Source organism: Physella acuta, unplaced genomic scaffold, assembly GCF_028476545.2.
Source record: "Physella acuta isolate Inbredline_101_S28 unplaced genomic scaffold, ASM2847654v3 ptg000367l, whole genome shotgun sequence".
Taxonomy (NCBI): domain Eukaryota; kingdom Metazoa; phylum Mollusca; class Gastropoda; family Physidae; genus Physella; species Physella acuta.
Window position 1 is genome coordinate 572,350 of NW_026731886.1, and position 23,364 is coordinate 595,713.

The 23,364-nt window shown below is 44.1% G+C and overlaps 1 protein-coding gene across 2 annotated transcripts in view; it reads right to left on the bottom strand.

The window, feature by feature from the left end:
* Positions 1-216: 216 nt before the first annotated feature.
* The window catches only part of LOC131941625 (trafficking protein particle complex subunit 13), a 77,132-nt gene continuing 53,984 nt past the window's right edge, over positions 217-23,364 (bottom strand). Inside the window, exons 2-12 of one of the 2 annotated variants that reach the window (XM_059300987.1) lie at positions 20,638-20,806; positions 17,865-17,949; positions 17,432-17,562; positions 16,591-16,663; positions 14,712-14,756; positions 12,923-12,940; positions 9,874-10,004; positions 9,309-9,510; positions 6,070-6,170; positions 2,460-2,616; positions 217-1,876 (exon numbers count right to left, since the gene is read on the bottom strand). In XM_059300987.1, the coding sequence (XP_059156970.1) occupies positions 1,781-1,876; positions 2,460-2,616; positions 6,070-6,170; positions 9,309-9,510; positions 9,874-10,004; positions 12,923-12,940; positions 14,712-14,756; positions 16,591-16,663; positions 17,432-17,562; positions 17,865-17,949; positions 20,638-20,806 (1,208 nt within the window). In that variant the 3' untranslated portion in view covers positions 217-1,780. The remainder of the gene's footprint in view (positions 1,877-2,459; positions 2,617-6,069; positions 6,171-9,308; positions 9,511-9,873; positions 10,005-12,922; positions 12,941-14,711; positions 14,757-16,590; positions 16,664-17,431; positions 17,563-17,864; positions 17,950-20,637; positions 20,807-23,364) is intronic. The other variant, XM_059300988.1, reaches the window with a different exon arrangement.

The window sequence follows — 23,364 nt, forward strand, 5'->3', positions numbered from 1 at the left end:
AGTCAGCCTAGACATGACTGCCCATGGGTGTGAGGTATAATGGTTGCAGTCAGCCTAGACATGACTGCCCATGGGTGTGAGGTATAATAATTGCAGTCACGACTGCTACAATGACCAGTTCCTGTTATCAGCTGATGCTGATACCCCAAACTATGGTCACATTCTACAGGCTACATAATAGGAGGAAAAACTCAACAGACACTAACAACACAACACTATCTCTGATAGGTAACCTATTGTATTGCACATGGTGAAAATCTTTGCTTGTTGTGATGACAACCAATTACAACAATCAGATAAACATTCTATACATAAAAAACAAGGGTTGTAAATTAAATAAAACAAGCATTAATCAGAGTAAAGTCCCCTGATATGCCTTGACTTGGAATATAAAATGATAAAAACAGAAAGAGCCCACATAAATCTCTCATTTCTCTAGACAACTTGTGATGGTGTGAGCCACTCACTGCCTGCTCACTAACTCATGTTTATCTTGGTCTAATGCCCAATAGAAGTTTGCCTCAATTTAACAAAGAGCCCAAAGCCATATGCCCAAAAAGCATTGGCCTGAAAATATTTTAAGGACCAAAACTTACGTATAAATCACTGAAAATTAAACTTATTTTTTGTTTTGTGGTGAAAAAACAAGTGTAACAAAGTATAAAAAATAAACCAGAGAATTAATTTCTTTTTCTAGCTATGAAATGATAATAAATCACCATTTTTTCTCAGATGTTTTATAAAATAGTAGCTTTGGTATTACCACCTCAACGCATCAATTAAACCTTAAAAATCTTTTAAAAACTTTGTTTTTGTAAGCTTAGATGAGTTATTAACCAGAATCTTGCTTTTAGAACTTCTATTGGATTATCTATAATGACTTCCATTTCCATGCATTTGTCCCATTCAGTCATGTGTTGACTTTGAGGTAACTTTAGGGAACCAAGCTTCAGACAAATGCCATTCAGGCATGTGCCTTTATTTCAGGCATAAGTCCAGCTCCCTGTATATCCCAAGATGTTTTATTCCATTGGTGTTTTAAATTTATGTTTACAATACAAAAAATTGACACTAGAATACATGTATAAATGATTTGGTAATTACTAGACTTGTATTCCAGCACAACCTTACCTTATGGAATGAGTCAATTTGTACGTTCTTCTTGTAAGGACACAATTTTATGATCAAACAATTACTGGTTGTCAATTGGTACCTTTGCTTCTTGACTGAACTAATGGAATGTACAGGCAACCCAAGTGCCACATCCATCCATCAGACCAACCCAAGTACCACATCCATCCATCAGACCAACCCAAGTACCACATCCATCCATCTGACCGACCCAAGTAGACCAACCCAAGTATCACATCCATCCATCTGACCAACCCAAGTACCAAATCCATCCATCAGACCAACCCACGTACCACATCCATCCACCAGACCAACCCAATTAGACCAACCCAAGTACCACATCCATCCATCAGACCAACCCAAGTACCACATCAATCTATCTGACCAACCCAACTATCACGCAACTTTAAACCTAGTAGCTAACATTGAACATGTAATAGTTAATTAGGACAACAAATATCACAAGTAGTAAGTCAAGGACAGCCTACACTTAAGCTGGAAGTCAAAGTTCTAGAACTTGAGTTAAACACAAAGTTCTAGAACTTGAGCTATGAAGCATCAAAAAAAGTTAAAGACATTCTAGTTCAAAAATAATTTCAATGTAAAAAAGTCCCATTCAAGTTCTAAACTAATGACAAAGTTCCTGGCTTTAAGAGCAAGCAGAGACAACAAAAACTTGAGCGATCTCATCGTGTTCGTAAGTTCTCTTCAAAAAATTGTCTGTCAGTCTCAGGCCTGATATTGTCTGCAGGAGAGGAAAGGATTTCAGCTGTTTCAATTTACTAAACCCAATGCATTCAACAAACAAATAGTTTTTACCATCAAAACTAACAAATAAATTCATTGTCTTTTTCCTGACTTGTTAAAAAAATACTTCCTTCTAACTCAACTAATATAAACCAACGAGCCGACCCGCGGCATATCATACGCCGCTATTTAGTTGTTGTTTTTTTCTACTTTTCAATTATTCATAATTTGTGAATTCGACACTACCAACGCTGCTACTGAAAATATTTCTTTAAAACACTATAAGTAGCTCGTTAAGGACGATACCCCCTCCTCCCCCCCTCCGTTAAAGTAAACTCCACTTAGTTACCCTCCCCCCCCCCCCCCACATTTAAAATTGTTTCAAACTAAATTATCTGCCCTTAATAGTCGTCACTAAACCCGGCTCTGTTTGTAAACATTTAGAGTGAACCACCGCTCACCAGACCATGTAGGGGTGGGGGTGGTAGGGAGCGCGTTTACAGCTTGTTTTCTAGCGTCTCCCAGAAGAGAATTATATATATAGATAGATTGGTTAGGGTTGAAAATCTTTTAGAACTGACCTGCAGACCAGGCACTACAGCAATGAGTGACAATGGGATGTCCAGACTTTCATTCTGTGGTAGCTTGCCCAGCTGTCTGCCTGACACACCACACCACAGCAAGCCAGAGGATGGAGCAATGTTCTGTAGCACCAGTGTCAGGTCCATGATTCTCTCACTGGGGAGTGGTCAAACTTTATCATTCCCTCACTGGGGAGTGGTCAAACTATCATTCTCTCACTGGGGAGTGGTCAAACTTTATCATTCTCTCACTGGGGAGTGGTCAAACTTTATCATTCCCTCACTGGGGAGTGGTCAAACTATCATTCCCTCACTGGGGAGTGGTCAAACTTTATCATTCCCTCACTGGGGAGTGGTCAAACTATCATTCTCTCACTAGGGAGTGGTCAAACTTTATCATTCTCTCACTGGGGAGTGGTCAAACTTTATCATTCCCTCACTGGGGAGTGGTCAAACTATATCATTCTCTCACTGGGGAGTGGTCAAACTTATTCATTCCCTCACTGGGGAGTGGTCAAACTATCATTCTCTCACTGGGGAGTGGTCAAGTTTTATCATTCCCTCACTGGGGAGTGGTCAAACTTATTCATTCCCTCACTGGGGAGTGGTCAAACTATCATTCTCTCACTGGGGAGTGGTCAAACTTTTATCATTCCCTCACTGGGGAGTGGTCAAACTTTATCATTCTCTCACTGGGGAGTGGTCAAACTTTATCATTCTCTCACTGGGGAGTGGTCAAACTTTATCATTCTCTCACTGGGGAGTGGTCAAACTATCATTCTCTCACTGGGGAGTGGTCAAGTTTTATCATTCTCTCACTGGGGAGTGGTCAAACTTTATCATTCCCTCACTGGGGAGTGGTCAAACTATATCATTCTCTCACTGGGGAGTGGTCAAACTTATTCATTCCCTCACTGGGGAGTGGTCAAACTATCATTCTCTCACTGGGGAGTGGTCAAGTTTTATCATTCCCTCACTGGGGAGTGGTCAAACTTATTCATTCCCTCACTGGGGAGTGGTCAAACTATCATTCTCTCACTGGGGAGTGGTCAAACTTTTATCATTCCCTCACTGGGGAGTGGTCAAACTTTATCATTCTCTCACTGGGGAGTGGTCAAACTTTATCATTCTCTCACTGGGGAGTGGTCAAACTTTATCATTCTCTCACTGGGGAGTGGTCAAACTATCATTCTCTCACTGGGGAGTGGTCAAGTTTTATCATTCCCTCACTGGGGAGTGGTCAAACTTATTCATTCCCTCACTGGGGAGTGGTCAAACTATCATTCTCTCACTGGGGAGTGGTCAAACTTTTATCATTCTCTCACTGGGGAGTGGTCAAACTTTATCATTCTCTCACTGGGGAGTGGTCAAACTTTATCATTCTCTCACTGGGGAGTGGTCAAACTTTATCATTCTCTCACTGGGGAGTGGTCAAACTTATTCATTCCCTCACTGGGGAGTGGTCAAACTTTATCATTCTCTCACTGGGGAGTGGTCAAACGTTATCATTCTCTCACTGGAGAGTGGTCAAACTATATCATTCTCTCACTGGGGAGTGGTCAAACTTTATCATTCTCTCACTGGGGAGTGGTCAAACTTTATCATTCTCTCACTGGGGAGTGGTCAAACTATCATTCTCTCACTGGGGAGTGGTCAAGTTTTATCATTCCCTCACTGGGGAGTGGTCAAACTTATTCATTCCCTCACTGGGGAGTGGTCAAACTATCATTCTCTCACTGGGGAGTGGTCAAACTTTTATCATTCTCTCACTGGGGAGTGGTCAAACTTTATCATTCTCTCACTGGGGAGTGGTCAAACTTTATCATTCTCTCACTGGGGAGTGGTCAAACTTTATCATTCTCTCACTGGGGAGTGGTCAAACTTATTCATTCCCTCACTGGGGAGTGGTCAAACTTTATCATTCTCTCACTGGGGAGTGGTCAAACGTTATCATTCTCTCACTGGAGAGTGGTCAAACTATATCATTCTCTCACTGGGGAGTGGTCAAACTTTATCATTCTCTCACTGGGGAGTGGTCAAACTTTATCATTCTCTCACTGGGGAGTGGTCAAACTATCATTCTCTCACTGGGGAGTGGTCAAGTTTTATCATTCCCTCACTGGGGAGTGGTCAAACTTTATCATTCTCTAACTGGGGAATGATCAAACTTTGTCATTCTCTCACTGGGGAGTGGTCAAATTTTATCATTCCCTCACTGGGGAGTGGTCAAACTTTATCATTCACTGGGGAATGGTCAAACTTTATCATTCTCTCACTGGGGAGTGGTCAAACTTTATCATTCACTGGGGAGTGGTCAAACTTTATCATTCTCTCACTGGGGAATGGTCAAATTTTATCATTCTCTCACTGGGGAGTGGTCAAATTTTATCATTCCCTCACTGGGGAGTGGTCAAACTTTATCATTCACTGGGAAATGGTCAAACTTTATCATTCTCTCACTGGGGAATGGTCAAATTTTATCATTCTCTCACTGGGGAGTGGTCAAATTTTATCATTCCCTCACTGGGGAGTGGTCAAACTTTATCATTCACTGGGGAATGGTCAAACTTTATCATTCTCTCACTGGGGAGTGGTCAAACTTTATCATTCACTGGGGAATGGTCAAACTTTATCATTCTCTCACTGGGGAGTGGTCAAACTATATCATTCCCTCACTGGGGAGAGGTCAAACTTTATCATTCTCTCACTGGGGAGTGGTCAAACTATCATTCTCTCACTGGGGAGTAGTCAAACTTTATCATTCTCTCACTGGGGAATGGTCAAATTTTATCATTCTCTCACTGGGGAGTGGTCAAATTTTATCATTCCCTCACTGGGGAGTGGTCAAACTTTATCATTCTCTCACTGGGGAGTGGTCAAACTTTATCATTCACTGGGGAATGGTCAAACTTTATCATTCTCTCACTGGGGAGTGGTCAAACTTTATCATTCACTGGGGAATGGTCAAACTTTATCATTCTCTCACTGGGGAGTGGTCAAACTATATCATTCCCTCACTGGGGAGTGGTCAAACTATATCATTCTCTCACTGGGGAGTGGTCAAACTTTATCATTCTCTCACTGGGGAGTGGTCAAACTATCATTCTCTCACTGGGGAGTGGTCAAACTTTATCATTCTCTCACTGGGGAGTGGTCAAACTTTATCATTCCCTCACTGGGGAGTGGTCAAACTATCATTCCCTCACTGGGGAGTGGTCAAACTATATCATTCTCTCACTGGGGAGTGGTCACACTTTATCATTCCCTCACTGGGGAGTGGTCAAACTATATCATTCTCTCACTGGGGAGCGGTCAAATTTTATCATTCTCTCACTGGGGAGTGGTCAAACTTTATCACTTTCTCACTGGAGAGAGGTCAAACTATCATTCCCTCACTGAGGAGTAGTCAAACTATATCATTCCCTCACTGGGGAGTGGTCAAACTATATCATTCCCTCACTGGGGAGTGGTAAACTTTCAGTATCCTTCTCTTACATTTGCCCATCTAAACATCCTAAGCTAGCATTAGCATAGAATAGAGAAATGACAAAGTGAGATGATGACACAGTGCACATGCCAAGACCTGTCACAACAAACAAGATAACTTTACCAGCAGTTAGTGATTCTGCAGATGATATCAAAGTTAGACTCTAGTGCTACAGTGTCAGGAACACACTCCACTGTCAGACGTATGTCCCCATAACCTGGGGCCTGCAAACAGAAAAAGTTAAGTGCTACAGTGTCAGGAACACACTCCACTGTCAGACGTATGTCCCCATAACCTGGGGCCTGCAAACAGAAAAAGTTAAGTGCTACAGTGTCAGGAACACACTCCACTGTCATATGTATGTCCCCATAACCTGGGGCCTGCAAACAGAAAAAGTTAGACTCTAGTGCTACAGTGTCAGGAACACACTCCACTGTCAGACGTATGTCCCCATAACCTGGGGCCTGCAAACAGAAAAAGTTAAGTGCTACAGTGTCAGGAACACACTCCACTGTCAGACGTATGTCCCCATAACCTGGGGCCTGCAAACAGAAAAAGTTAAGTGCTACAGTGTCAGGAACACACTCCACTGTCATATGTATGTCCCCATAACCTGGGGCCTGCAAACAGAAAAAGTTAAGTGCTACAGTGTCAGGAACAAACTCCACTGTCAGACGTATGTCCCCATAACCTGGGACCTGCAAACAGAAAAAGTTAAGTGCTACAGTGTCAGGAACACACTCCACTGTCAGACGTATGTCCCCATAACCTGGGACCTGCAAACAGAAAAAGTTAAGTGCTACAGTGTCAGGAACACACTCCACTGTCAGACGTATGTCCCCATAACCTGGGACCTGCAAACAGAAAAAGTTAAGTGCTACAGTGTCAGGAACACACTCCACTGTCATATGTATGTCCCCATAACCTGGGGCCTGCAAACAGAAAAAGTTAAGTGCTACAGTGTCAGGAACACACTCCACTGTCATATGTATGTCCCCATAACCTGGGGCCTGCAAACAGAAAAAGTTAGACTCTAGTGCTACAGTGTCAGGAACACACTCCACTGTCAGACGTATGTCCCCATAACCTGGGGCCTGCAAACAGAAAAAGTTAGACTCTAGTGCTACAGTGTCAGGAACAAACTCCACTGTCAGACGTATGTCCCCATAACCTGGGACCTGCAAACAGAAAAAGTTAAGTGCTACAGTGTCAGGAACACACTCCACTGTCAGACGTATGTCCCCATAACCTGGGACCTGCAAACAGAAAAAGTTAAGTGCTACAGTGTCAGGAACACACTCCACTGTCAGACGTATGTCCCCATAACCTGGGACCTGCAAACAGAAAAAGTTAAGTGCTACAGTGTCAGGAACACACTCCACTGTCATATGTATGTCCCCATAACCTGGGGCCTGCAAACAGAAAAAGTTAAGTGCTACAGTGTCAGGAACACACTCCACTGTCATATGTATGTCCCCATAACCTGGGGCCTGCAAACAGAAAAAGTTAAGTGCTACAGTGTCAGGAACACACTCCACTGTCAGACGTATGTCCCCATAACCTGGGGCCTGCAAACAGAAAAAGTTAGACTCTAGTGCTACAGTGTCAGGAACACACTCCACTGTCATATGTATGTCCCCATAACCTGGGGCCTGCAAACAGAAAAAGTTAAGTGCTACAGTGTCAGGAACACACTCCACTGTCAGACGTATGTCCCCATAACCTGGGGCCTGCAAACAGAAAAAGTTAAGTGCTACAGTGTCAGGAACACACTCCACTGTCAGACGTATGTCCCCATAACCTGGGGCCTGCAAACAGAAAAAGTTAGACTCTAGTGCTACAGTGTCAGGAACACACTCCACTGTCAGACGTATGTCCCCATAACCTGGGGCCTGCAAACAGAAAAAGTTAAGTGCTACAGTGTCAGGAACACACTCCACTGTCAGACGTATGTCCCCATAACCTGGGGCCTGCAAACAGAAAAAGTTAGACTCTAGTGCTACAGTGTCAGGAACACACTCCACTGTCAGACGTATGTCCCCATAACCTGGGGCCTGCAAACAGAAAAAGTTAAGTGCTACAGTGTCAGGAACACACTCCACTGTCAGACGTATGTCCCCATAACCTGGGGCCTGCAAACAGAAAAAGTTAAGTGCTACAGTGTCAGGAACACACTCCACTGTCAGACGTATGTCCCCATAACCTGGGGCCTGCAAACAGAAAAAGTTAAGTGCTACAGTGTCAGGAACACACTCCACTGTCAGACGTATGTCCCCATAACCTGGGGCCTGCAAACAGAAAAAGTTAAGTGCTACAGTGTCAGGAACACACTCCACTGTCAGACGTATGTCCCCATAACCTGGGGCCTGCAAACAGAAAAAGTTAAGTGCTACAGTGTCAGGAACACACTCCACTGTCATATGTATGTCCCCATAACCTGGGGCCTGCAAACAGAAAAAGTTAAGTGCTACAGTGTCAGGAACACACTCCACTGTCATATGTATGTCCCCATAACTTACCAACAGAGCTATGGGTCTACACACATGATGGCCCACCCTAATGGTGTATGGTGGGTTCAGACGTTTGTGATGCCAAGTTGATATGTGGTTTGTATAAAGTGTGATAGTCACACTTTCAAATTTACAAAAATTCTTTTTGAACAAAAGTTTTAGACTTCACATTTGTAAAAGAGATTTCTTTTGTAAAATGTCACAATTATTGATAAGAACACCGAATCTTGTCCCATTCAGTTAATAGACAGAAATTACTTATACAAAATAAACTAAAATTGCACATGGTATAGGGTATTAACTCTGTCTTATGAGCTAAAAGTTTCTGTAACTTACCACCCTCTGTAACTGACTGGTCTACTCAAGGTTTCTGTAACTTACCACCCTCTGTAACTGACTGGTCTACTCAAGGTTTCTGTAACTGACTGGTCTACTCAAGGTTTCTGTAACTGACTGGTCTACTCAAGGTTTCTGTAACTGACTGGTCTACTCAAGGTTTCTGTAACTGACTGGTCTACTCAAGGTTTCTGTAACTGACTGGTCTACTCAAGGTTTCTGTAACTGACTGGTCTACTCAAGGTTTCTGTAACTGACTGGTCTACTCAAGGTTTCTGTAACTGACTGGTCTACTCAAGGTTTCTGTAACTGACTGGTCTACTCAAGGTTTCTGTAACTGACTGGTCTACTCAAGGTTTCTGTAACTGACTGGTCTACTCAAGGTTTCTGTAACTGACTGGTCTACTCAAGGTTTCTGTAACTTACCACCCTCTGTAACTGACTGGTCTACTCAAGGTTTCTGTAACTTACCACCCTCTGTAACTGACTGGTCTACTCAAGGTTTCTGTAACTTACCACCCTCTGTAACTGACTTGTTTGCAGACGACCTCGTTCTCCCATGGTTGTCTTCCAAACGATGTCCAGTTTCCCAATATTGGTCACACCCTTGAGGAGTCGCGTGTCTGCATACAGCTCAGGTCTGGGAGCCAGACAGTACAGGTACTGCCTGGTGTCATTAGGGCTCAGACAGTCCATGGTGCCAAACACTGGCTGGGACCTGGGATACAGAGGTCAATAGGTCAGGTCTGGTGGACAGTCCATGGTACCTATCTGTGAGGTCTGGTGTCATATGGACAGTCCATGGTACCTATCTGTGAGGTCTGGTGGACAGTCCATGGTACCTATCTGTGAGGTCTGGTGGACAGTCCATGGTACCTATCTGTGAGGTCTGGTGGACAGTCCATGGTACCTATCTGTGAGGTCTGGTGGACAGTCCATGGTACCTATCTGTGAGGTCTGGTGGACAGTCCATGGTACCTATCTGTGAGGTCTGGTGGACAGTCCATGGTACCTATCTGTGAGGTCTGGTGGACAGTCCATGGTACCAAACACTAGCTGGGACAGAGAAATGTGGACTGACCCTTCCTTTCCATCCTTGGCATTAAGCTCCAGGGCTGTGTATTGTGGTGAAGGGTCCAGACTGACATGTTCCATGTAGATGGGGCCAGGTGTGATGTTCTGGATCTGAGCCTCCAGGTAGACCTCATCAGACTGAAACAGATAAGCCCCACATCAAATTGTGCTCTTGTCACTAACACTGTCCTGTTACAGGTGCTTTATTTCTCAAATATTATCTTGAAAGTAGGTGAAGATTAATAATGTATTTCTTTTATCAGAAAAAAAAATCTTTAAAAAACACATTATTAAACAGTTTTAAACATTATTTTTTTAATTTTGGGAAAAAACAATTTATAATTAATTTTTAAAAACATACAAGGCATATATCTGTTATGGTTTTTTAACTACTCCTTTTTAAGGCTATTATAAAATAGATATTCAGACTGAATGTGATTTATCTCCATTAGAGTAATACACTATTTCCTGGATAATAAAATACTTTTATAATAAGCAGGCCTAAATGGCTGTAAACTTTGCAACTAATAGATAATTCTAACTAGCAAGAAAAACATTGGACCAAATAAAAAATAAATGTTATATCACAAAGGTTAAAGTTTATTTGACATTCATTAGAGGATTAATTACGCTTAGTTTAAACTTGCAGTTTTACATAATTATTCAGACATGTGACATTATTAGCAAAAAAATTAAGAAAAACAGTGGTAATTAGACAATCATGCCTTAAAAATAGCTCAAAGGATAATAAGATAGAACTGAGATAGTGAGTTAGGATCATGAAGAGGGGAGTGAGGATTGTGGAGAGGGGAGTGAGGATTAAAACAGCCACTCAGGAAACAGTCACTTAAGATTGAGGTGAGAGTGTTAAAATTATTCTAAAACAAATGAAACAATAGTAGACCATTAGTTAAAAATAAAATGGTGATAAATATTTGCATGCCAGATTCTAATATTGGCGTCCTCACACTCTACACCAGATGTCAATCATCAATAACTACCTTATGAGTTCAGGTTCTATCTGTTTCTTCCAGACTTTTTTCTCCGGGGGGGGGGGGGGGGGAAGAAGGACACTGTTAAAAGTATATATTTACTATATAAATTCCATTTCGCTCGGGGAGGGGGAAGAGGTAGGGGGTAGGTAGAGGTAGACATCCTTCGGGGGGTGGGGGGGGGGGGGGGTGTTTGAGACAGAGCTGCCCCCCCCCCCCCCCCCCCCCAAACAGTTGCCTGGAAGAAACTCTGGTCAATCATCAATAACTACCTAATGAGTTCTGGTTTTTATCTAGTGTGGACCCAACTTCAATTAGATTTACTTTGATTTATATTGTGAAAGTTACATTCATAGACAGATAAATATCAAAACAAATAATTATGTGGTTAAAAACATTTGATTGTCATATAAATTTGTAAAACTGTATGCATTAAACCTAATTAAATGTGAATTAAAATTTAAAACATGGGTTGATGTCATTTAAATTGTAAAACTAAGCATTAAACTTATTATTAAATGTGAATTGAAGATTTAAAGCAATTGTTGCAAAATATCTCAAGGATGTCAACTGAGAAAAAAAAGTATTTCCAAAGATTGATTGAAGAGAGTGAATGATGGTAGAAAACAGCAGATGGAGGTTCTTGTTGAGGCATGCAGTTGTTGGTTACATGCAGGTGAACACACAAGGTAGCAACACCAGGTGTTCACAAGCAGGTACATGGAGTAAGAAATACAATATCTATCAACATGCTCATCTAGAAATACATGTAAAAATATGGCTATATATGTCAATGTTTGCATACACAAATGTAACTGCCTATATCTGTTAACTTTTATCTACAAATACTGTATTAAAAAATGCTATTCCATATATAACTAGGTTTCTATATATACATATTTGTTTATATTTATCAGATTTTTATTAAATATCCATAAAGAAGGGTGTCTTTAAATGAGTTTGTCTATTTGTGAATATATTTTTTCTGTAAAAATGTTTTGTTCATCTCTACAAATATGTTAGTGTATAGATAAGTTATCAATGATCAATAATATATGAATTTGTTTATTATTTATGAATTGTATATATACCACAGTTTGTGTATATCTGTTAAGATGTGTTTCTATGTACAGTTTGTGCATATCTGTCTTTAGATCTAGATGTTTGCATAAGTGCTGCTAGATAATGCAGAGAGCATCTCAGTGACAAAGTGAGCACTCAGAAAAAAAGTACATGCAGAACATTTCATGCAGACAGACAGCATGACATTACATGCAGACAGACAGCATGACATTACATGCAGACAGACAGCATGACATTACATGCAGACAGACACAGACACACCATGCCATAGAGCCAACTGGCAGCAAGACAAGCAGGGACTCAGGCAACCCACACTAGATCAGTGAAAATTGTAAACACATTCTTCTAGTTAGGAAAATGGGCAGTGATTAATTGTAGCCACAAAAGTGATACATTTGTCCTGCAGAAAATAAAAAGTGTGAGAGAAAAGCAAGCCTGACTTACGACAAAATCCTGGCAAGTTGTAACAAACATAACACATTACTACCAGAGGCTAGTGGTATTCTCTAGGACTAGATCTCAATCATGCAAAGTTTGATGTGCACTTAGTTTGTCTGGAGTTTACAAGCATGCTGGTCAGGACTTGTCAGCAACCTTATTCTGTTAGTCAAAGCTCAAACTTTGGTCTAGAGGTCAGGGGTCGGGTCAAGGAGAGAAAGATGGCTGGTTTGTGTGTGTGGATTGTAATGAACATATATGATTTTTTTTTAAAAAGATGGCTGAAGTAAGACAACTTGGGAAAATGAAAACTTTAGGCCTAGGGTGATGTCAGCTTCTGCAGACTGTATGTTAACTCCTCAACTAATGTTTGTGTGTGTGTGTGGGGGGGGGGGGGATAGAGGGGGGAGGGGAGTTGGATAGCTCAGGATGGTGCCCTATACTGACTGCACCTAGACTGTACAACCCCAGTAATGTTAGAAACAGGCAAGGCAAAGTGTGAAGAACAGGCAAAAACTTGTGTTAGGGTAAAACCAAAGTCACCTGTACATCTTTGATGTTCTAAAAACCAAGAAAGTTCAGCAGTTAAAAAACTAAACTAGTCTGTGTCTGTACAACTATAATTAATCTTTGTCTCAGTAACTTAACTAAAAATGTTCTTTAATGTCAAATGGTATTTTAAAACATAAAAACATTCATTTTTATTCTAAACTAATTTATTACAACTGTGTGCTTATTTTATTGAAAAATTATGGCTAAAATAAATGAAGGTGAAAAAGATTTGTATTAGTACTTAAGTGTACTAGGACACCTTTCTAGTAATAGTTAAACAACGCCTTAGACAACCAGATTTTCTTCAAAGGGTGCATTGGTGGGATGGTATTAGTTCCCCAGAGCAAATGGAATAGATTGGATGGTATCAATAAAACCATTAGGAAGGCATGGCTGCAACTTGAACAAGTTCCCAACAATTTCTCATGACTGCAATTTGAACAAGTTCACAACAATTTCTCATGACTGCAACTTGAACAAGTTTCCAACAATTTCTCATGACTGCAACTCGAACAAGTTCACAACAATTTCTCATGACTGCAATTTGAACAAGTTCACAACAATTTCTCATCTCTATTATTTCAATACTCCAGAGACTAAACAAAACACCATGCTATTCGGTAGTTAACATTTGTTACATACACATACATGGACTTAAGATTAACTGGTCCATACACATACATGGACTTAAGGTCAACTGGTTCATACACATACAGGCTTAAAAGGCCAACTGGTCCATACACTTAAAGGGAATTTAAGGGCAACTGGTCCATACACTTAATACTAACTGGTCCATACAGGACATGCAACCATGTTTTTAACCTATGGAGGAGGGTAAATCACATTAAAGTATCCAGTTGTTGAAGAATTTAAAGACTGCCACTGACCACCCATACCAAACTATAGACTGCCACTGACCACCCATACCAAACTATAGACTGCCACTGACCACCCATACCAAACTATAGACTGCCACTGACCACCCATACCAAACTATAGACTGCCACTGACCACCCATACCAAACTATAGACTGCCACTGACCACCCATACCAAACTATAGACTGCCACTGACCACCCATACCAAACTATAGACTGCCACTGACCACACACTGACCAAACTATAGACTGCCACTGACCACCCATACCAAACTATAGACTGCCACTGACCACCCATACCAAACTATAGACTGCCACTGACCACCCATACCAAACTATAGACTGCCACTGACCACCCATACCAAACTATAGACTGCCACTGACCACCCATACCAAACTATAGACTGCCACTGACCACCCATACCAAACTAATGACTGCCACTGACCACACACTGACCAAACTATAGACTGCCACTGACCACCCATACCAAACTATAGACTGCCACTGACCACCCATACCAAACTATAGACTGCCACTGACCACACACTGACCAAACTATAGACTGCCACTGACCACCCATACCAAACTATAGACTGCAACTGACCACACACTGACCAAACTAAACATGAACCACCAAGTACCAGATGAGACAAAAGATGGCCACCAAGAGTGTGCCCCACACCTAAAGGTTTGTCACACTTACACCAACAGCCACTAAAGATATGAACTAATCTGACAGCCCACAAGTCCAACAACAAACAGATCCAATAGGTCAGCATGCCAGCACACTGTGACCAGCTGATGGGAGAAAACTGCTGGTCCACACTGTAGTGGACAGTCACAGTCCAGCAAGGGCTATCTAAGTAACCTGGCTGGTTTACTCAAGGTGGACAAGCATTTACCTCAGCGTTGTAGAACTTGGTCTTTACATCCAGTGGTTTCAAAACCTGAGGCCAGAAAGTAATTACAGGTTAGGTAAGTGTTTAGAATTCTTTTCTCTTCAACTGGGACAAAAATATGTGTGGTGTGTAGTGTGGTGGGTGTGGTGTGTAGTGTGGTGGGTGTGGTGTGTAGTGTGGTGGGTGTGGTGTGTGGAGTGTAGTGTGGCACATGTGGGGTGTGGTGTGTAGTGTGGCAGGTGTGGGGTGTAGTGTGGCACATGTGGGGTGTGAGGTGTAGGGTGGCAGGTGTGGTGTGTGGGGTGTAGTGTGGCAGGTGTGGGGTGTGGGGTGTAGTGTGGCAGGTGTGGTGTGTGGTGTGTAGTGTGGTGGGTGTGGTGTGTAGTGTGGCAGGTGTGGTGTGTGGGGTGTAGTGTGGTGGGTGTGGTGTGTGGGTTGTAGTGTGGCAGGTGTGGTGTGTGGGGTGTAGTGTGGCAGGTGTGGTGTGTGATGTGTAGTTTGGCAGGTGTGGGGTGTAGTGTGGCAGGTGTGGTGTGTGGGGTGTAGTGTGGCAGGTGTGGTGTGTGGTGTGGCAGGTGTGGGGTGTAGTGTGGCCGGTGTGGGGTGTGGGGTGTAGTGTGGCAGGTGTGGTGTGTGGGGTGTGGTGTGGCAGGTGTGTGGTGTGGTGTGGCAGGTGTGGGGTGTAGTGTGGCAGCTGTGGGGTGTAGTGTGGCAGGTGTGGGGTGTGGTGTGTGGGGTGTAGTGTGGCAGCTGTGGGGTGTAGTGTGGCAGGTGTGGTGTGTGGGGTGTAGTGTGGCAGGTGTGGCAGGTGTGGGGTGTAGTGTGGCTGGTGTGGTGTGTGGGGTGTAGTGTGGCAGGTGTGGTGTGTGGGGTGTAGTGTGGCTGGTGTGGTGTGTGGGGTGTAGTGTGGCTGGTGTGGTGTGTGGGGTGTAGTGTGGCAGGTGTGGTGTGTAGTATGGCAGGTGTGGGGTGTAGTGTGGCAGGTGTGGTGTGTGGGGTGTAGTGTGGCAGGTGTGGTGTGTGGGGTGTAGTGTGGCAGGTGTAGTGTGTAAGGTGTAGTGTGGCAGGTGTGGTGTGTGGGGTGTAGTGTGGCTGGTGTGGTGTGTGGGGTGTAGTGTGGCTGGTGTGGTGTGTGGGGTGTAGTGTGGCAGGTGTGGGGTGTGGGGTGTAGTGTGGCAGGTGTGGTGTGTGGGGTGTAGTGTGGCAGGTGTGGTGTGTAGTATGGCAGGTGTGGGGTGTAGTGTGGCAGGTGTGGTGTGTGGGGTGTAGTATGGCAGGTGTGGGGTGTAGTGTGGCAGATGTGGTGTGTAGTATGGCAGGTGTGGGGTGTAGTGTGGCAGGTGTGGTGTGTGGGGTGTAGTGTGGCAGCTGTGGGGTGTAGTGTGGCAGGTGTGGTGTGTGGGGTGTAGTGTGGCAGGTGTGGGGTGTGGTGTGGCAGGTGTGGGGTGTGGTGTGGCAGGTGTGGTGTGTGGGGTGTAGTGTGGCAGGTGTGGTGTGTGGGGTGTAGTGTGGCAGGTGTGGTGTGTGGGGTGTAGTGTGGCAGGTGTGGTGTGTGGGGTGTAGTGTGGCAGGTGTGGTGTGTGGGGTGTAGTGTGGCAGGTGTGGGGTGTGGTGTGGCAGGTGTGGGGTGTGGGGTGTAGTGTGGCAGGTGTGGGGTGTAGTGTGGAAGGTGTGGTGTGTAGTGTAGCAGGTGTGGTGTGTGGGGTGTAGTGTGGCAGGTGTGGTATGTGGGGTGTAGTGTCAAAGGAGTGGTGTGTGGAGTGAAGAGTCAAAGATGTGGTGTGTGGGGAGAGTTTTTTCTGGTATGTGCACAATCAACAGAAAGTAAACAAATCCAATATTGCTATTGTGTACCTGTTATACATTTTGTGACAAAAATTACCTGAAATTTAAAAAACTTGCGGAACTGCATCCTCTCGCCTGATGTGAGCATATAGCTGACAGCACACACCAATCTGTTGGGACAGATCAAACCAATGTTGGGAGAGGGATGACTCTCATTTGGTACACAAGTGGACAACAAAACTTGACATAAGCCTAACACACAACAAAACTTGACATAAATCTTACATACAACAAAACTTGACATAAATCTTACATACAACAAAACTTGACATAGATCTTACATACAACAAAACTTGACATAAGTCTTACAACAAAACTTGACATAAGCCTAACACACAACAAAACTTGACATAAGCCTAACACACAACAAAACTTGACATGTCTTACACACAACAAAACTTGACATAAGCCTAACACAGAACAAAACTTGACATAAGCCTAACACACAACAAAACTTGACATGTCTTACACACAACAAAACTTGACATAAGCCTAACACACAACAAAACTTGACATAAGCCTAACACACAACAAAACTTGACATAAGCCTAACACACAACAAAACTTGACATGTCTTACACACAACAAAACTTGACATAAGCCTAACACACAACAAAACTTGACATAAGCCTAACACACAACAAAACTTGACATAAGCCTAACACACAACAAAACTTGACATAAGCCTAACACACAACAAAACTTGACATGTCTTACAACAAAACTTGACATAAGTCTTACACACAACAAAACTTGACATAAACCTTACACACAACAAAACTTGACATGTCTTACACACAACAAAACTTGACATAAATCTTACACACAACAAAACTTGACATAAGCTCACACACAACAAAACTTGACATAAGCCTTACATGTGTGTGCCAAGTTCTTTAACCTCATGATGTATGACGTCATCAATGCTGTGGTCAGGTTGGAGTTCTGGAATGGGCTGAGAACTGAGAGTGGACAAGGACAAGCGCTGGGAGCCTGTCTGCAAGTCAGCCTGAAGTAAGAAAACAACTGAGAGTGGACAAGGACAAGCGCTGGGAGCCTGTCTGCAAGTCAGCCTGAAGTAAGAAAACAACTGAGAGTGGACAAAGACAAGCGCTGGGAGCCTGTCTGCAAGTCAGCCTGAAGTAAGAAAACAATAGACTCCGACACGACTGTATCGTGGAGTGGGACCTTTGTAAGGAGCCTCTTGAGCCTTAACAGTTTGGCTTCAGTATGGCGCGGGCCAGTCATCCAAGGGGAATGACTCAGGATGAGGTTTAACTTATTGAACTGAGTGAGTAAAGAGTGACTTACCTTGAGAGTTATTTCCTTACAGAGCTGACTGCTATCGTTGTGGACACTTATGTAACTAGAGAACGTCTCACCCAGAAATATGTTGCTGGCAAGAAAGGGAAGTATCACTTGTTAGGGGAGGTTAGAGTATAACTTTAATCTTTATAGGGAAGGTAGATTATAACTTTAAACTTTATAGGGGAGGTAGATTATAACTTTAATCTTTATAGGGGAGGTAGATTATAACTTTAATTTTTATAGGGGAGGTAGATTTTGGCCATAAATCAAATAGGAAAATGTTTAATGCATGCACAACCTCGTGATGAACGACTGATGAACCTATAATTAGAAAACTCCATAAATCTTCTTTTTAATTTTTAGTGTTGGGAGGGATCGAGCCTTATCTGCCAGAGGGTTTGAACACGAGACTTTTTTCAAATTTATCAACCATGAGCTTTGCCGACTCGACCATGCTTCCATCACAATTAAGGATTACGTGTCAAATGCGCCAATGAGGCCATTGACTCCGATTTCAGCCTGCTTTTCTTTTTGGATTTGCCAACCAAGAACCAACTACAAGGCAACAGTTGTTTGATTTTGGAGTTGTCTCTCCTAGAAGAGTGGCTGTCCCCAGCTAACGAGCCTCATCTGCCCGAGGGTTCGAACTCGAGACTTTTCGGTTTAGTAACCATGAGCTTTACCGACTCGACCATGCCGACCCTAATAGATTCTGGTCATATATCAAATAGGAAAATTTTTAATGCATGCACAACCTTGTGATGAACGACTGACAACCTATAATTAGAAAACTCCATAAATAACTTGTTACATTGTTCTGGTCATTGGACAAGGTTTTTATGGCCACATGGCTGGATTGTTATAGCTACAGGGCTAGATCGTTAAGCTATTGGTCTAGGTTTGAATGGCTATAGGCCCAGAATGTAATGGCTACTGAAGTTGTCTAGTATCAGATACAGCCTCCCACACATCAGGCTGAAGTTGTCTAGTATCAGATACAGCCTCCCACACATCAGGCTGAGGTTGTCTAGTATCAGATACAGCCTCCCACACATCAGGCTGAGGTTGTCTAGTATCAGATACAGCCTCCCACACATCAGGCTGAGGTTGTCTAGTATCAGATACAGCCTCCTACACATCAGGCTGAGGTTGTCTAGTATCAGATACAGCCTCCTACACATCAGGCTGAGGTTGTCTAGTATCAGATACAGCCTCCCACACATCAGACGTATCGATCTGATCGCTGTCTGCACACAAAAGATGGGCCAGATAAACAGAGGGGGGATGGTAAAGTAGTGGTCAGTGAAATGGACACCTTGACCATTCCCTGTTTGTTTTGCAGCAACTATTCCACCAATGGTATGAGAGTAGGAGCTCCAGCTTGTCAGACCGTTAGTCCATCCGCTGCAGGTCTGACGTGATCTGGTCAACTATTCCACCAATGGTATGAGAGTAGGAGCTCCAGCTTGTCAGACCGTTAGTCCATCCGCTGCAGGTCTGACGTGATCTGGTCAACTATTCCACCACCAATGGTATGAGAGTAGGAGCTCCAGCTTGTCTGACCGTTAGTCCATCCGCTGCAGGTCTGACGTGATCTGGTCAACTATTCCACCACCAATGGTATGAGAGTAGGAGCTCCAGCTTGTCAGACCGTTAGTCCATCCACTGCAGGTCTGACGTGATCTGGTCAACTATTCCACCACCAATGGTATGAGAGTAGGAGCTCCAGCTTGTCTGACCGTTAGTCCATCCGCTGCAGGTCTGACGTGATCCGGTCAACTATCCCACCAATGGTATGAGAGTAGGAGCTCCAGCTTGTCAGACCGTTAGTCCATCCGCTGCAGGTCTGACGTGATCTGGTCAACTATTCCACCAATGGTATGAGAGTAGGAGCTCCAGCTTGTCAGACCGTTAGTCCATCCGCTGCAGGTCTGACGTGATCTGGTCAACTATTCCACCAATGGTATGAGAGTAGGAGCTCCAGCTTGTCAGACCGTTAGTCCATCCGCTGCAGGTCTGACGTGATCTGGTCAACTATTCCACCAATGGTATGAGAGTAGGAGCTCCAGCTTGTCAGACCGTTAGTCCATCCGCTGCAGGTCTGACGTGATCTGGTCAACTATTCCACCAATGGTATGAGAGTAGGAGCTCCAGCTTGTCTGACCGTTAGTCCATCCGCTGCAGGTCTGACGTGATCTGGTCAACTATTCCACCAATGGTATGAGAGTAGGAGCTCCAGCTTGTCTGACCGTTAGTCCATCCGCTGCAGGTCTGACGTGATCTGGTCAACTATTCCACCAACTTTAGTTGAACTTTCCAGGGCTAGTTGACCTGTCCAGGGCTACTTGACCTGTCCAGGGCTAGTTGACCTGTCCAGGGCTAGTTGACCTGTCCAGGGCTACTTGACCTGTCCAGGACTAGTTGACCTGTCCAGGGCTACTTGACCTGTCCAGGACTAGTTGACCTGTCCAGGGCTACTTGACCTGTCCAGGACTAGTTGACCTGTCCAGGGCTACTTGACCTGTCCAGGGCTACTTGACCTGTCCAGGACTAGTTGACCTGTCCAGGGCTACTTGACCTGTCCAGGGCTAGTTGACCTGTCCAGGACTAGTTGACCTGTCCAGGACTAGTTGACCTGTCCAGGGCTACTTGACCTGTCCAGGGCTAGTTGACCATGTTCCCAACAAGTCTTTCCTAGACAAACACAAGCTGACAAAAACTTGGCCCTAGAAGAAAAAAAATGGCTATACTAACACTGTGGATGGACGGTACTCACCCGAAGTTTTGGGGTAAGGTCAAGAGGTTGCCCAGCGGGAATGAACATAGCCCCGGCGTTCGTGCGATCTCAGCATCATTGAGGCGACTGAGCACGTCTCCACACAGGTCTCTAGACTCGGCGATCAGCGGCTGGTGGGGCATCAGACTAGGCTTGGTCAGCCGCATCACTGAAACAGGTCATTTGTGGTTACACGTTGGTCAGATGGGAGATTATCGGCTGATTACACACTACATCAGATACTACGTGATTACAGGCTTGGTCAGCCGCATCACTGAAACAGGTAATTTGTGGTTACACATTGGTCAGATGGGAGATTATCGGCTGATTACACACTACATGGAAAAAGTTTTAACGTCCCCTGTCCTTAAACCAGCGCTGGAAAAAGTTTTAACGCCCCCGACCCTGTCCTTAAACCAGCGCTGGAAAAAGTTTTAACGCCCCCGACCCTGTCCTTAAACCAGCGCTGGAAAAAGTTTTGACGTCCCCTGTCCTTACATTATAGCTGGAAACCTCCACACGACTAACTTGAGTAACCAGACCTAGGTACACTACAGTGACGTCACCAATACGTTCTATAAGATTAAACAAGATGTAGAATTTTCGAGAAAAAGAAAAAACCGACCAAAGTATTGGCGGCAGACAAAACATACATGTTTTTATAAAATATAGAGGCGGCTTTACATCTGAAACTGACCCATTGGTCAGATGGTCACATGGCCCAACATACACACCCAAACAAACGATATAACTGAACCGGTCGTCAGACGTTAACAGTTGTTGAAGCACTGGTCCCCATAGGATCATTCTTCACTAAAAGTGTCCTTTTGCCACTTATTAAAATAAACTGCAACATATCTTTGGCTAATGACTAGCACTAGTAGCAGTTTAAAACTAGGTGCAGTGCAATGGTGACTTTACTTTGGTAGGGACATTAACTGATAGAAAACACGGACACTCTGACTGGCGGAGTGGGACGATACAGCTCTGACAACACCACAGCCGACCCGGGTACAAAGTCCGACGGTACCAAGTCCGACGGTACAATGCCCGACGGTACAATGCCCGACGGTACCAAGTCCGACGGTACAATGCCCGACGGTACAATGCCCGACGGTACAATGCCCGACAGTACAATGCCCGACGGTACCAAGTCCGACGGTACAATGCCCGACGGTACAATGCCCGACAGTACAATGCCCGACGGTACCAAGTCCGACGGTACAATGCCCGACGGTACAATGCCCGACGGTACCAAGTCCGACGGTACAATGCCCGACGGTACAATGCCCGACGGTACAATGCCCGACAGTACAATGCCCGACGGTACAATGCCCGACGGTACCAAGTCCGACGGTACAATGCCCGACGGTACAATGCCCGACGGTACAATGCCCGACGGTACAATGCCCGACGGTACCAAGTCCGACGGTACAATGCCCGACGGTACAATGCCCGACAGTACAATGCCCGACGGTACCAAGTCCGACGGTACAATGCAACATAAAGGCCTGAGAAGACCTTAGTAGCAAGTCAGATAAACATTTTCAGTTTTCATACACCATAGTTCAACACCTACCGAAGCCATTGTTCTCAGACGCCTGCTAAAGCATTCCTTAACAGAACTTAACTGAGAGGAAATTCACAATCAGTTTTTTAAATGACGTCATTGGATGGTCCCGGGGGAATGGAAGACAAATGTGGGGATGGGATTTTAAAACACAAGAGGGGCGGCATTAATATTTGAATCAGTGACCATTCTTTTAGCTATTGGCTTATCGTGTAGTGACTATGGCCAAACAACTGTCTTAGAGTATGTTTTGGCTTATCGTGTAGTGACTAAGGCCAAACAACTATCTTAGAGTAAGTTAGAGCAGGTTTAGGATGTACTGGTAGACCTATATACTGGGGCACTACTTGTACAGACAGGTCCTCTCAGTCAGCCGGATCATGGGCACATATATGTACCGGTGGTGCCACTGACGTCTTCTGCATGTCTGACGTCTCCCATTTCATGTATCGTATTATACATCATTGACGACGTCCAGTTGTTGAAGACAACTCAGAGATCTTCCAATAGTTTTCTGATATTGACCAAAGGCTTACATCAGCTGTTGAGTGGTGTCCCTTAGAGGCCTTACATCAGCTGTTGAGTGGTGTCTCATGAAGCCTTCCATCAGCTGTTGAGTGGTGTCTCATGGAAGCCTTACATCAGATGTTGAGTGGTGTCTCATGAAGCCTTACATCGGCTGTTGAGTGGTGTCCCTTAGAGGCCTTACATCAGCTGTTGAGTGGTGTCCCTTAGAGGCCTTACATCAGATGTTGAGTGGTGTCTCATGAAGCCTTCCATCAGCTGTTGAGTGGTGTCTCATGAAGCCTTACATCGGCTGTTGAGTGGTGTCCCTTAGAGGCCTTACATCAGCTGTTGAGTGGTGTCTCAAGAAGCCTTACATAAGCTGTTGAGTGGTGTCTCATGAAGCCTTACATCAGCTGTTGAGTGGTGTCCATTAGAAGCCTTACATCAGCTGTTGTGTGGTGTCTCAGGAAGCCTTACATTAGCTGTTGAGTGGTGTCTCATGAAGCCTTCCATCAGCTGTTGAGTGGTGTCTCATGAAGCCTTCCATCAGCTGTTGAGTGGTGTCTCATGAAGCCTTACATCAGCTGTTGTGTGGTGTCCCTTAGAGGCCTTACATCAGCTGTTGATCTAATAATTCACCGAGTACAATG